The 14,122-nt window shown below is 39.8% G+C and overlaps 1 protein-coding gene across 1 annotated transcript; it reads right to left on the reverse strand.

Moving 5' to 3' along the window:
* Positions 1-24: 24 nt before the first annotated feature.
* On the reverse strand, positions 25-13,708 carry chfr (checkpoint with forkhead and ring finger domains, E3 ubiquitin protein ligase). The gene is made up of 18 exons (XM_086076985.1): positions 13,587-13,708; positions 12,974-13,098; positions 12,328-12,427; positions 10,601-10,710; positions 10,442-10,501; positions 10,187-10,357; positions 9,968-10,048; positions 8,844-9,000; positions 8,617-8,771; positions 6,360-6,522; positions 6,045-6,247; positions 5,817-5,921; positions 4,658-4,741; positions 4,265-4,335; positions 2,936-3,023; positions 2,751-2,858; positions 2,522-2,594; positions 25-2,167 (listed from the first exon to the last, which is right to left on the reverse strand). Exons 2-18 carry the CDS (start codon positions 13,080-13,082, stop codon positions 2,125-2,127), a joined length of 1,881 nt encoding a protein of 626 aa, XP_085933111.1. The 5' UTR covers positions 13,083-13,098; positions 13,587-13,708; the 3' UTR covers positions 25-2,124.
* Positions 13,709-14,122: the final 414 nt, after the last annotated feature.

Below are 14,122 nucleotides of genomic sequence, written 5' to 3' on the forward strand. Positions count from 1 at the left end.
TTCACAATGAATGACAAAAGCAAGTCACTCTTGAAGACAGTTTCATTTATTTTTTCAATTCTACCGACTTAAGACAAATCAGAACAATGTCAAAAACAATCTTAGCCAATGGGAACAATGCTAAACATTTCCGTGTCTTGTCAGCATCTAACTGAGTTCACGGCACAGTATAGCCCAGGTGTTCAAATATTTATGACTTTGTTTAGTGACGGCATCTCGAGTCATTCCTGGGATCTGCTATGAGGTACAGTGCGAAATATGCCTCCTCCATCCAGCTTGCTCAAAAACTTCCTACCCACTTTTGCGCTAGTTTACAATATACCTCCCGTCTCGGGGCAAATGCAAAGCCCCTTTAATACCAATTCCTGATTGGAGCGGCTTGGTTCTGTTGTTGGCTTAGAGTGGCCAGATCTCCAGTGGGGAATAATTAAAACTCAGCCCTTCTGTCAGGGGATCGACTGGACTTGTGCATAGGGTCTGAGCTGCTATGGAATGCTAGCATGGACCATACAACATGACTAAGGGGGTAAAATAAACAAAACTAAATCGTAATGCCTTTGACTCATTTAAATCCTGTGGCAGAGGAAAGAAAATGTGCATTAAAAACAAGTTCACACGCGGATCAGGTCCGTTATGGTTACAGGGGGAAAAAAAAGCAGGACTGCAAAACACGACACACTGTATCCACACTTAACTCACGCCAATGTTTGGGTACACCTGAATGAAAATGAAGCACCACATAACTGCCCAATTTATGGGTGCCATAAAATAAGCATATTTTTAAAATTGGACCGTGACAATTGTGAGTTCAAAATAAAGACCATTGCGTGAATGAAAAAAAAGTGCAAATTTTCTGTTTGTCAGAAACACGCCAAATGTTCAATTTTCCTAAACCTCAAGTGAGCTAATATAAACAAGATGTAAGAGCCCAAACACACAGAATTCACTGGATGCCAGCTAAGATCACTTTAAGTTTCTTCTCACTTCTCTTCATATTCATATGTCAAAAGACAACATAATTGACTCATTTCTTAACATTTAAGGCTTCTTCAACCCATTAGATCTCTGAAAAGAACTTTGGGGTGACTAGTTAACTGCTTTCGGAAACATTATGATTATGCATTTGAGCAAAATGCTACCTTACTTGTGAGGAATAGACATAATCGAGTTTTCCAATTTGTCACTAACATACATAGATTTTCTAGTGACTAAACAAATTAGATACTTTTACAGCAGCGTCATAGACCTGAGAAACAAGATAATATTCTAAACTAATACAATCCTTCCCACTGACCAACCATTATATCAACATAAAACTCTAAAGAAAATAACTTGCATTATAAGCAAAGTGGAATAAACTACGTCTGTTAAACAGAACTTATTGCCATTTAGAAAATAATAAATGTTTCTACTGATTATACTATATATATATATAAAAAAAAAAATAAGTCTTGTAAAAGTAATCAATTCCAGCCTAACATCAGCCTCAGCATGCTACTGGCTGCTTGGAGCTTTGCCTTTATTACATGGCATCCGTGTGTGTGTGTGTGTGTGTGTGTGAGAGAGAATCAAGTACTTTACGTAAGCAGCAACACACTGATGGCCAGTTTCACTGCCCATGGCAGTTTTTGTCCTGCCCCAAAATGCATCTAAAGACTATCTTTTACTTTACTAATCTCAAATATATGGTATCTGTACTAATAATTTGCATAAACTCTGTATTTCACATCCTTTTTTTTTTTTCAATGTGTTCACAGGGGAAGCGCTTAATTGTAAGCCAGCCACTTCGTATGACACTAAATGAGATCAAACTATAGACAATACAGCAGGCCTACATCAGGACGAGAGCATCAAACACACATTTGCCACTAATATAAGCAAAGCTGTTGCTGAGAGAAAAATAAAATCAAAATGTTGGCCAGAGCTTAACCTGTAATAAGCATAAACACTACTTATCATAAACGTACGTTAGCTAAGAGTCCATTTTGAATGGATAATGACAGTTTATTTATTTATTTATTGTGATTTTCATTGTGCATTATAGGGGACAGCTGCAGCAGGCAGAACACTACCAGATGAGACGCGTCTCCATTGCGCTGCGAGTTGAACAGCAGCTTTGTTGGCTCAGCTATCGAAGCGGGTCTGCTCACATATGTGGTTGAAATTCCTGAGATCAAGACAAAGCATCAACATAACACAATGTATTGAACAACAATGTCGTCAACACAGTGACTGCAGCAGGTATTATGTCCAGGCTTATCCACTTATTGGCTAAATGGCCCACATTAATCCAAGCACCCCCTCTAGTGGTAAATTGGATTAAAAGCAAGCAGAAGAACAGGGGAAAAAACAATTGACCTTTTGCTAAGACACACCCCAACAAAAGCAGTGTAGAAATGAACACAGGTCTTAGCAAAAGGTTTGAATTAAAAGTTGGAATGCAATCAAAAAAGTACTTTTGTACATGAACAGAAAAAGAAAAGGGGGTGTAATAAGGTCAAGTTTGATGCAAATGACTTACATTGCATGATGGGCTTTCACCTGTGTACGGCAGTTACGTCCCCAGTAGCAGTCGGGACGAGACAAAACATCATCTGGGAGGAGGAGACACATTTAAAGTACGACTAGTGTCGCATGGTTTACACATCACTGATCACTTCAAAGAGTAAAGATTCCGCTCGGTGTCAAAGTGTTGAATGTGAAGAGTTTGAAGAAAAAAAAACAACCAAACCAAAGCCGACCCATCTGACCTGGTAGTTCAGATGGAGGAATATTCTGCCTGTACTTGTACGCCAACTCCTTGAAGACCATCAGGCCGCAGCACAGACAAAGGATTGCATTTGCAGAAATATGGTGATCTAAAGGAGATGGTGGGATGCAGGTGACTTTTCGCCACAGATTATCTTCATACTAAGGCCGTGATCGAAAAGCTGACCTGACAGGCAATATTTGCCTTGTTGCACATCATGGACAGCCTCCTTCAGCAGATCCCTCCATGTCTTGCCTCGGGATGACAAGTAGTTCTGGTGTGCGCACACATGAACACATACAAGTAGGGGATTTCATTTAATTTCACTATTTATCTCCGGAAAGGGTTACAGTAATTAACTGAAGGAACTTTGCATTCAAAAAGTTTCATCATGTGATTCAATTAGAATATAAGCACATAAACTACCACAACTCTAGAATCAAATTTAAAAAGGGGAGAAAACTTGACAGAGAGCTCTTCTTCGACCACCAAATTCTTAAAAATATCATCGCTGTTGCGGGAAACTCTCATACTGTCAAAAGGACAAAAACCGCCATCTTGGTTTGGGTTCCCAGACATAGCATTTCTTATATTCTTATAACTCACATCAGCACTATCCGAATGTGTATATTTTTATATGCTTAAAAAAAAAAACACTAATTTATTACACTGTTATTTAATAAAATACGACAAACAAAGAACTGGCGTCAAGCTTACACTTCAAATTCCGCAGCCATGCAGAGTCCCCGCCGTGCAAAAATACTTTTAGCACATCATAAAAGCAAACACCTGTTCTTGTCGCCTTAACAAGCTCATGTCAAAACATGTTAAGCCATGAGTCATGCAATTAATCAAACAATGAGACGACTAACCCCGTGCAATAGAGACTTGCCTCCATGGCTCACAAGGGCCCTTCACCAACAAAGCATTACAGCGATCGATTTTAACAGGCTAACTCAAATGTACGCATGTATCATTCCAAAAAATAAAAAAGAGAGAGAGAGAGAGAATTTGACCTAATGTGGACACGAGTGACTTCCGCTGTGATATGCGACCGTTTGGTGTTACTGGTAGGGGATCTCAAGAATTAACCTATATGGGTGGGTATCTATGGGTACCTCACGATTCGATACGATTCCGATGCATCACTACATTGACTTACATTTTATAGTACATGTAAAAACTTTTTTTTAAACCATTTCAGAACTCAAGGAAGAAATTGATTTTTAATATCTATGAATCGATTCAGAATATTTTTAATACGGCAAACGGTGCATTAAAAAAAAAGATGATAGTTCCCGCCACTATTAACCTATCTTGGCAAAAACGATACTTTCAAACATCAAACACACACACAAACAAACAAGATCTCAACACTCTTTTTTTCTGCATTCCCACAATATTTCATTCAGTGCTCATGCTGGTGAGTAACCAACATGAAGCACTGACAATACCACAATGTTGTATTTTCTAAGAACAGGAATTATGAAAACAGTTGAGACAATTAAACGTCACCTTAAGGATTTCTGATTCGTAGTTATTGTTGTTCAGCACACCGTCCAGACATTTGTCCGTCAGATTAAGCTCTGCAAGAAAAGTAAGTGTGCAACACTTCTGGTTACTCCACACAGGTGATATAGATTAAATAAATAAATAAATGTATTGGATAGAGGAGACCCAACACAATAATGCATGTTTTCTCTCAACTTGACCTGCACCTACATTATGGCGCCTCCTCACTCATAATAAAATCTCATTATTGTAGTAATAATATGCACAATGCAGTACATTAATGTTCTAAGCAGGTTATGTCGTATGCTGTGACATTTGAGAAGTAAAAATACTTTTTTCATGAAAGAGCATCGGGTCTCAGACAGGAGTGTAGCGTAGTCAAAAACATATACACACCACTCAATCGTGCCAGGCAGCCTTGACAGCCAATCCTCTGGCAACCCCAATAAATGTGACAGAAAGGACGCAGGCACTGCAAACCTGCCAACAAACAACACATCACACCTGCAAGCTGGGTAGAACAATAAATTCACACCAAAAATATGGCATGCTACCCCCTGGGCTGAAATTGTACAGTAATAATGAAAACTCAATACCACCCATAAATGCATAGAATTTGTTATGAACAAAAAATCGTAATCTTGTTTTCAGAATCCTTTTTTTTCCTTCTTTTTTTTTGTATGTGCGTGAGTATGTGCTAATTAATTCACCTAAAACCTATTAAAAATCGCATACCGTTCACCTAAACCGAATACTTCAGAATCCCGCTAGAGTTGTGAAGTTGTCAGGAGACCCGAGGAAGGATCAAAGAAGAGAAAGAAAAGTGAAATCCAGCACCGAGTAGACATCACCTACTACCCACCAGAATCTTTCACCAACCCCAGAAACATCTCAATTTTAACAAATTAGGGTGACCTCAAGAGACTAAAGAGACTGAGGAAAGGAAGGAAGGATAGACGAAGCAGAGTGAGATTCACAGACACCAGCCTCCACCGATTCAACGACCAGAGGAAGAAGCAGATTGTGTTTGAATTTCGATAGATGCTGGTGTGGTGGATCTGGAACACTGGGGGCGGAAGGGGAGAGGGGAGTACTGGGAGACGGGCGGCACCCCTGAACCCCAGGCCCGGCGGGGAAAGGTCTTGGTCGTCACGCCAGCGTACCTAGTGAAAGCTAACCTTGTTACTGAGTTCGCCAGCTCGCCGACTGGCGAACTCTACCCCTACACCGTGGATGTGACCCCACCCAGTGTATATACAAGAGTGTGTGTGTGTGGTGCATTAAAATTGGGAGGAAGTGAGATGGAGCAGAGGGAAATGATATCCCCCTCACTCTGATCCACCTGCTTGCCAGAATGTTTTCCATCTTAATGAGTCTTCAGAGAAATTGGTCCTGCACCAGCCACACTTACGCTAAAGTCATTTGCACAAGTGCACTACCATGTTTTATTATCCAAGCCATTTTAACTAAGATGATTAGATGACTATGACTATGTATTGCTCCAAGTAGGTACTTGTACACTAAAGTGGCTGATACCAGTCCACTCAGTACTTACATTGCTGCTGGCTGTTCAACTCAGCCCGTCTGTCTGGCATTGGCTGCAGGCAGCAGGTACAAATGAGGTGACAGCCTAGAGGTCGACAGCAGTACTCCACAGAAGCTAAAAACAGTGACAGAGAGATGTTTTTTTTTTATTTAAGGAGTTAGAGTAAAGGCAGGCATACTCTATGTTTCTGTTTAATACCAAACTAACTGCAAGTACTTTTCCTGTTTTTGAAAATACCTGATGGGTTGTCAGACGACGTTGAGGGCTCTTCCCCAAAAGACTTTGCAGAACCTTCATCTGCAGCTGGTAAGATTGCAGATGAAAGAGAAGGAGGTGGGACTGGCAGACCGGCGACCCAGTAGTTGGAATTTGTGGCAAACAGCATCTGACTGACATCTTTCCTGTAGCCGGGACACTGTCTGCACATGACTAGAGGCTGACTGAAAAACAAACACAAAAATAAGTTGTTCAATGTCATTTTTTTAAGTAATTGATCACAAATGACGGTGTTTAAATAGGATCATTTTCAAATCAAATGTACAACACTTATACCTAATGTCAGAGGAGTCGCTGTCATTGTCAGAATATTCAAGAAGGTAATCTGAGCTGCCCTCCTCATCAGAAAAACATCGCTCGACTTTTGGCTGCAAAATGTCCTGAGTGATCTTGTTGCGGCTGTCCATGCTCTTCAGGTCTTCCTCACTGCGACACTTTTCTAGGAAACAGATGAATAAAACGGCGCCCTTAGATTAAAACTGGTCAAATGGTTGTGATTCCGAACTGTTACTTGAAGTACTTTTCTATTCAATTCAGTTCTTTGCAAGTTGTACAACCACATATTTGTTTGGGACTTTCTCTGGCCACTGGATATTTTAACTATGTCTCCTTGCTCTGTACTTGTGCATGTGCAAAGGCTACTGCAATTTAGTTTCATTTATGTGTGTGTGATATACAAAAAATAATATTTTATGAACAAATGGAGAAAAGGATCATAGAAAATAAGCATTCTGTCATTTTAAGGGAACATTAACCAAACCAAAAAGTAAATTATTTTATATATATTTTTAATGAATCTTTTTCTTTTTTTTTGCCTGGAAGCCAGACTCATCACTGTAAGCAACGACTGAGGCATTCCTTAGGCGGGGCAAACATTACCAAACTGACCGTGAAAAGATCCAATCAGCGAACGTGGCGTCATAAAAATGAGGACTATGTGTGGAAGGGTAGTAAACACACAGACGTGCATATAAAATATATAATCGTTAGGGGTCGGAATCTTTGGACACCTCACGATTCGATTACGATTCTGGGGCTACAATTCAATTATGAAACAATTATTGATCCATTTTTAATTTATGTATATTGATGCACTTTTTTTTACAACACACATTTCTATTCATCTCACTAAGTATTAATCGCATGGTGCAATGGATGAAAAAAAAAAACCTCACAGTTCGGTCAGATCAAGGATCAGATCATTTTTGGGATCAGCATAAAAAAGATAAATATAATTTGGTCTTCCTTTTATTTTATAAAACACTTGTTCCCATTAAATAACAAGATTCAACTCACATTGTCCATTTAGAATGTAGGAACACAAGCCATATTTTTGTTTGTTTTTATGTATTTAAAGGAAAAACATTTTTATAAAGAAAACGAGGATAAAAATGATTCTAATTGTCTTTTCTTTCTTTCCTTTTTTTTTTTAAGAAAGAAAAAAATACCTCAAACTGCAATTTAAGGCACATACTCCTTCTACATGGAGAGTGAATGACAAACTAGCCGATGTTCACATCATTGAAAAAGAGACAAAGAAAGAAAACAAAGCCACAGTTGTCGGACAACAGGTACTTTAAAAGCAGACAGCTGTGCACTAATTGCTAGCAGCTTGCGACTAGCCGCTAACACCGGTCACTTATGCCCACACACAATGACGGCGTAATAAACTAGAGTTTTTTTAGCGCCCTAAATTAGCAGTTGATTTGATTTCAGGATGGCGACGTGTTGATGCTGGCATGTTGTAATGGCAATGAAAAACTACGATAAGGCAAGTCAAAATGTCAGCCGTCAGCCGGTCACGCCACCATGCAGGCCAACTTCAAAATAAAAGCGTTCTAAGGCTATAGCATGGCATCAACGTAATCTTTCTTGAGCTTTATGTTGAAGCCTTTGTTCAGGCAGCATTTTACTTTATTGAATGTTTGTAGCATTCTTGACAAGTCACAGACTAGTCACAAAAAATGCTCTTATACATGCTACTTATATGATCCATAAGGTTTTTACTCTGCCATCACAGTGAATGTGGATTGATCTTGTTACCGTCACGTGAACGTGCGATGACGGTACAGCGCTTCTGAGTTCCGCAATGTTTTGAACCTTCTGTATACTTTTATTAACATATTTAAATAATTGGAATGTGGACGTTTATGGCTCAATTCAGACTCGTCCATGTCTGAATCGCGATGCATCTAAGAATCGGAAATTTCCCCCACCCCTAATAATCGTCATATGTAGGTCTGTGATTAAACGGTCGCGGTGGGCGGATGCGGAGTAAATTCAACATGGCTACTCGAAGAGAAAAAGTAGTGAATGATTTATGTCGCCGTTGCGGTAAAAACTTGATGATTCGTGTGATGCTAGCCTTCCAGCGCTGAAGAGTGACGTTGCTCACGAAGAACACGTCAAAGCAAATAAATGAATTTGATTGCGTTCATTGGCCGAGTGACCAGCCCAACTTTCTTTCGTTCAAGAAAGTGGGAATGTTATTGTGGGATTCTAATAATATGAGTTGTTTTGTGTTTCTGCTAACCTGGATGTTGGATGAGGTAAGCCTCCACCAGGTTGTTGAGGATGTGGTTCTTACGGATCCTTTCCACAGGGCAGCGGCACGTAGGACAAAGAGAAGATCGCTCCATCCAGCCAGAGTAGCAAGCAGCACAGAACGTGTGCATGCACGGTTGCAAGCTAACGGAAGGAGAAACCCTTTGTGAGTTTTCAGCACACGTGAAAACATGCACAAAAAAGTTGGGGTTTTACCTGACACAGTCATGTAGGAGGTCCTGGCAAATAATACACGTCAGGGACTCTTCCATCTTATCTGTCTTGGTCTCTTTTGATGGCGCTTGGACCGCAAGATTTCCAGTTGGTGCTAAGGTTGTTACTGTTGTTTCCTTGGTGGATGAGGGTGCCATGTCTGGAAATACAACATAGCGATTGATAACCAATAGATGGGACATTCACTTTGTCAAAAAACACAATTATAAATGCAGCTAGTTTGAGGTCAAGATCAAGAAAGTATTCATATTATACAACCAACCGGCTTGAACTATAAAAAGGTGCGTTTCCATTACCCTCAGTTTTGCGCAAAAGGCAAGTCGCGCAAAAGCAAGCTGGTAATGGGAACACATGATTTTTCGAAAAAAAGTCTCAAATATTGCAAAAAAGTTTTTGCGCTCTCATGAGGTGATTTTTGAGACGTGTCGAAATAGAAATATTTCGCAAAAGTGTAATGGAAACACTTTTTGCGCATTCCCTGTAGTCATGTGACCCCGCCCGGTCACGGAGGAAAGGAAGTAGGAAATACGGAGACGCTGCCTCCGGAGGGGATGACAAGTCTTTTTAAGCACAAAGCCATTCAGTTACGGAGCCAATATGTCGCCGTTCAACGCACGTCCCATATCGTTTGCATGATAAATGGCCGTTGCCCCTGGCAACGAGCAAACGAGCGACATACGGCGTACGTTGTCATTGAAATCCATCAGTCCGCACCATAACACGAGTTATAAGCGCACGCACACACACCAACACCAAATGTTTTTTTTTTTTTTTAAGTAATATTAACAACTCCGGGCGTCTGTCTTCCGTAAACACCATGAGCACCTCCTACGGTACATTACGAGAATTGCGCCTCAGAAGCGAAACGCTCTGGAAACACCAGCAAGTCGAAATTGTACTTTAGCAAAATAGTACGAAACGGCTTTTATTTTTGCAATAAACTGTAATGGAAACGCAGCTATAGACAGACAATCTCACTCACAGGAGTAATAAACTCAGTATACATGCATAGAAATATGCACAAGGTCAAACATATGTTCCATTAAGAACCAAAAGCTTTTGGATGAGAGGATGTATGCGAGGACAAAGGCCATCAACTAACACACCAATTTTTCTCTTCTTGCATTCTGGCTCCAAATTGTTGAGTGCTTTCTCAGGTGCTCGGGCCACATCACTGGACGGGCTACCTGTTGAGGTAGAAAAGGATACAGTTGAGCTACTAATAAACCCATGAATAAACCCCAAAAAATAATAGACATTTCAATGCAGACTTTATACTTACATTCGTTAATAACAATCAATTACTAACGCACTAGAGTTAAGACCTGTTCTATGTGATGTAGGTCCGGGTGTCAAAGGTTGCTGAAAACAGAGGTGGGAAGTGGAGGTGGATGGCTGAGGTTCTTCCCGATTCAGTTCCCGAGGAGCCTTCGTGAGCATGACAGGCTCCACAGATAGTGTCATCTCGGAAGACGCAATAGCAGAAGGACTGTGTGCTGACAAGTCCGATTGGACGGTTACTTCAAGTCAAAGTATTCTCAGGAATGTAATAAGATACAGCAGGACTGTTGATGACTTACTGCGATGCCCTTGCAAAGCAGCTTGTTCTGTACTGATTGCGTGGTAAACATAAGCAATATCTGCAAGAACATATTGACAAGAGTTGACTTCTTATAAACCCAAAGTAAGAATAACAAAGAAAAGATGGAGTACAACGGAAAAAACAAACATGAACTTACTTTGTTCAGGCTCATGTTTCTTGTAAACAAAGTAGATGACATCGCCATTTTGAAGCATGTGAGTTTGTCTTTTGACCAATTTGGCCATGTTGATCACTGTACCATTGGTGCTAAAAGGAAACCAATAAAGTGTCATTAAACAAAGTAAATGTCTTATCACGTTTTAGATTATCAAAAGGCTGATTAGCAAACTGGCTTATTAGGTTTTTGTTTTTTTTATACATTCCTTACTGCCAAGATAATAAAGCTCAGTTTTGATTGCCACTGTCAGTGAATTTTTAATATCACTATTTATTATTGTCACTAACTCGGAGCTGATGTAAAGCATTTTTGCAACTTAACTCATTTGCTAGCCAAAACGTATAAATACATTCCATTTTAAATGTTTTAAGTGTCCCAAAGACATATTTATACGGGTGTGTGTGTGTTTTTTTATTTATGCTAGAGCATACAGAAGGCTTTGATGCAGCCTCTCAACTGCAAAGAATGGTTGAAGAAATGGTAGTTATTACACAAGCGACCAGGAGGTGGCAGCAGAGCAAACTATTTCAACCAGGGCCATGTTAAAAAAACAACAACTCAATTACAATTCTAGACAGATTTGTGAATAATGATGAAACGTAGCTTTATTCTAATGCTAATTGCTGCAAAATGGAAACAGAAATATACTAAAGAAGAGATTCTAATCCTTCTTTTGGTAGGTTTTATGTTTTTATAGCAATAGAACCCAATATTCTGTGTGCCTTGCAAAATCAGTCAAAATCCAGCAAAACAGCTGGGCGTAAAGGGGATTGCTTCTGTGAAAATGGCTGTGAGTGAATGACTTAATTTAGCTTCATGAGTCTAGACCCTGTGTTATAAACAACACCTTGTTGTTGTTAAGCAATAGGAGAAGAAATAAACATCCATCCATTCTCTGTACATCTTAACCTCCCTCGGGTTCGAGCATCCTGGAGCCTATCCCAGTTGACTTTGGGCAACGAGCAGGGTACACCCCGATCTGGTCACCAGGCAATCGCAGGGCACAAATAGACAAACAGCCATTCACATCTCAGGACAATTTAGAATGTTCAATTGACTTTAAATGCATGTTTTTGGTATGTGGGAGAAAGCTGAAGAACCTGGAGAAAATTCATACAGGCGTGAGGAGAACATGCAAACTCCACACAGGAAGTTTGGAGCCCAGATTCAAACCCACAAACTCTGAACCGTGAGCCGGGTGTGGTAACCGGTCTTCACAGTGCCTCATAGAAGAAAATCATAATCATTGCATAAGTCACCAGCGAGTCAGTCACAAGGACTGCACTTTTAATGGAGTCCAGATAGCACAAACACTTTCACTTTCTTGGGAGCTATACTAAGGGCTAATTTACAATAAGAATAATGATTAATAAAGACATCTCAACACAGCAAATTAAAACCACAATACACTTTACATTGTTGGATAACTACTAGCACCATCTCTGACAGTGTCAATCAAACCAAAGCTCCCCATCAAGTGCGAGCTGAGAGGTAGCAAGTAAAAAAAAATGTAGTTTATCCTTGGCAGGTCTGTGCTCTGCTCAGTGCAATTACACTTAGTTTTTTTTACTTGGAGAACCAAAATCTGTAACTGTGGATTGTGGTCATTATTACCAATAAAGCAAATACCATACATTATTAACTGGTCAAACAGAAAAATAGACATCCCCGAATTTTTCATTGTAAAGTAAGAATGATTGACATACCTCATGTCTTCAAGCCACACCTGCCCTGAGTTTTCATCCTGCACTATCTTGCAATGCTCCCCTGAGACCAGTTTATTGGCAGGAAAGGCCAAATCACATCCTACCACAATCACAACAAAATACAAAGATAAATGGAATCAATAGAGATCAACTGTAAACGGAAATGCACTCATAACAGTTGATATCAAAAGCTGTATAGGTTGTTCTGACTGAATCCCTACAAATGAGTACAACATTAAAAACAAACTTTTACCAAACTTGTGTGGACTATTTCTAGCATCGACAGCCTCTGCAATTAAGGCTAGGCATTTTGCATAGCAAAAAGTGCAGACCCCCACAAGCTCTCGAACAACAAAGCAATGAAATACAGGCCCATACAAAAAAATACCTACTTAAAATTCTGCACACATGTTCTCAATGGACGCCTTTTGTTATCATCACAAGAGGCTGTCTATTGCAAGACTGAATGCTTTGTGCTTTGTAGGGGGGAGATTTTTAAGGCCCCAGACACTGACAGCGATGTCTACTTTACACACAACAGTTGTCTTTAGTTACAATTTGCACATACAAAGCAAAACACAAGAAACACTGGAGTTATTTTTAAAGCGAATCTGTTCATTCCTTAACATTGAGCAGCTATTCTTACCCTTTTTTCGGCCAATGGTGCATTCCCTGTTGAAAAGTAGCACTTCAGTTTCACTGGAATCCACTTTGACCAGCTTCCCCCATGGTGTACCCCTTCTGTGACTGTCCATCTCCCGATATTTGGAACTAAATAAGGGTTACGTGGGTCATTGTTAGTATTCATGTATAGTGCAAGGGGGGGGGGGGGGGGGGGGGGGATCAGCGATCACAATAATAACCCAGCAATATACATTCTACGTTTAAATGTGATCTTCAATACGCAGTGTTAGGCACAACACTTTAAAACCGAAACACTTGTAAACACCACGCTATGCTATCGAAACCCAGCAAGTTTCTCTGACGTCACTTGCTAACCAAAAAAGTTGCACCTTGTTGCGTGACAATCGGGAAAAACAAAAGGATATAATCTCATACCGGAACAAACCGTCTAAACACGTGTCGCAATTAATTATAAATGCAGCGGTGAGCACAAATCTTTCACGCCAACATCTCAGTTCACACACGAGGAAACTACGGTGTTTGCTAACGTTAGCAGCTATTTATGACGTCTAACTATCGGAAATCAAACGTAACGTAACGTTAAAGTGACAAATATTCTGAAACTGTTACTCCACCGTCAAAAGATGAGTTTGTTGTCCCAAAAGTTCTGTCGACTATTTTAACTTGTCGTCATGTTCCAACAAGGAAAGAGCACCACTTCCTGCCCAGCAGTGTTGACATTTGTTACCGTTATCAGCCGAGGAGGAGTGATGTTTGGGATTTGTAGTTCAACCAGGAAGTCCACACGTCACAAGCCAGTAAGAAACAGTAGCATAAACTGCGATAGTGCTATTTTCTTTTTAATTTCAGTTAAAAGTAAAAACAACAACTCACCAGTCATTGAACAATATTTATGATTGCGAGTATGTGGTGTAGAACTACACTAAGAACTGTCTCAAATAATTTGGTTTACCTCAATTGACTGTATTAGACAACATGTTAGACTTAATTCTCGGTAGTTCTACACTATTGCAAATTACAAACAAATCTATAATGATAAACACAACAGCTAAAAAGTAGCAAATACTTCTGTGACAAAATTAAAATATTATTATTATTATTATTAATCCAGACTTTTGTCTGGGATCTATTTATATTATTTTAGTGTCCA

Source organism: Leptonotus elevatus, chromosome 5 (genome assembly GCF_054856555.1).
Source record: "Leptonotus elevatus isolate MCC_2025b chromosome 5, RoL_Lele_1.0, whole genome shotgun sequence".
In the NCBI taxonomy this organism is placed as follows: Eukaryota; Metazoa; Chordata; class Actinopteri; order Syngnathiformes; family Syngnathidae; genus Leptonotus; species Leptonotus elevatus.

What these genes read in the sequence shown, in the direction of transcription:
- chfr (XM_086076985.1), bottom strand. Translation starts at nt 13,082, where the DNA reads ATGGACAGTCACAGAAGGGGTACACCATGGGGGAAGCTGGTCAAAGTG. An exon ending in TGCTTTGCAAGGGCATCGCA is followed by an intron (nt 10,358 to 10,441) that starts GTAAGTCATCAA and finishes CGGACTTGTCAG; the next exon opens with CACACAGTCCTTCTGCTATT. An exon ending in GTTGAACAGCCAGCAGCAAT is followed by an intron (nt 4,742 to 5,816) that starts GTAAGTACTGAG and finishes GTTTGTTGGCAG; the next exon opens with GTTTGCAGTGCCTGCGTCCT.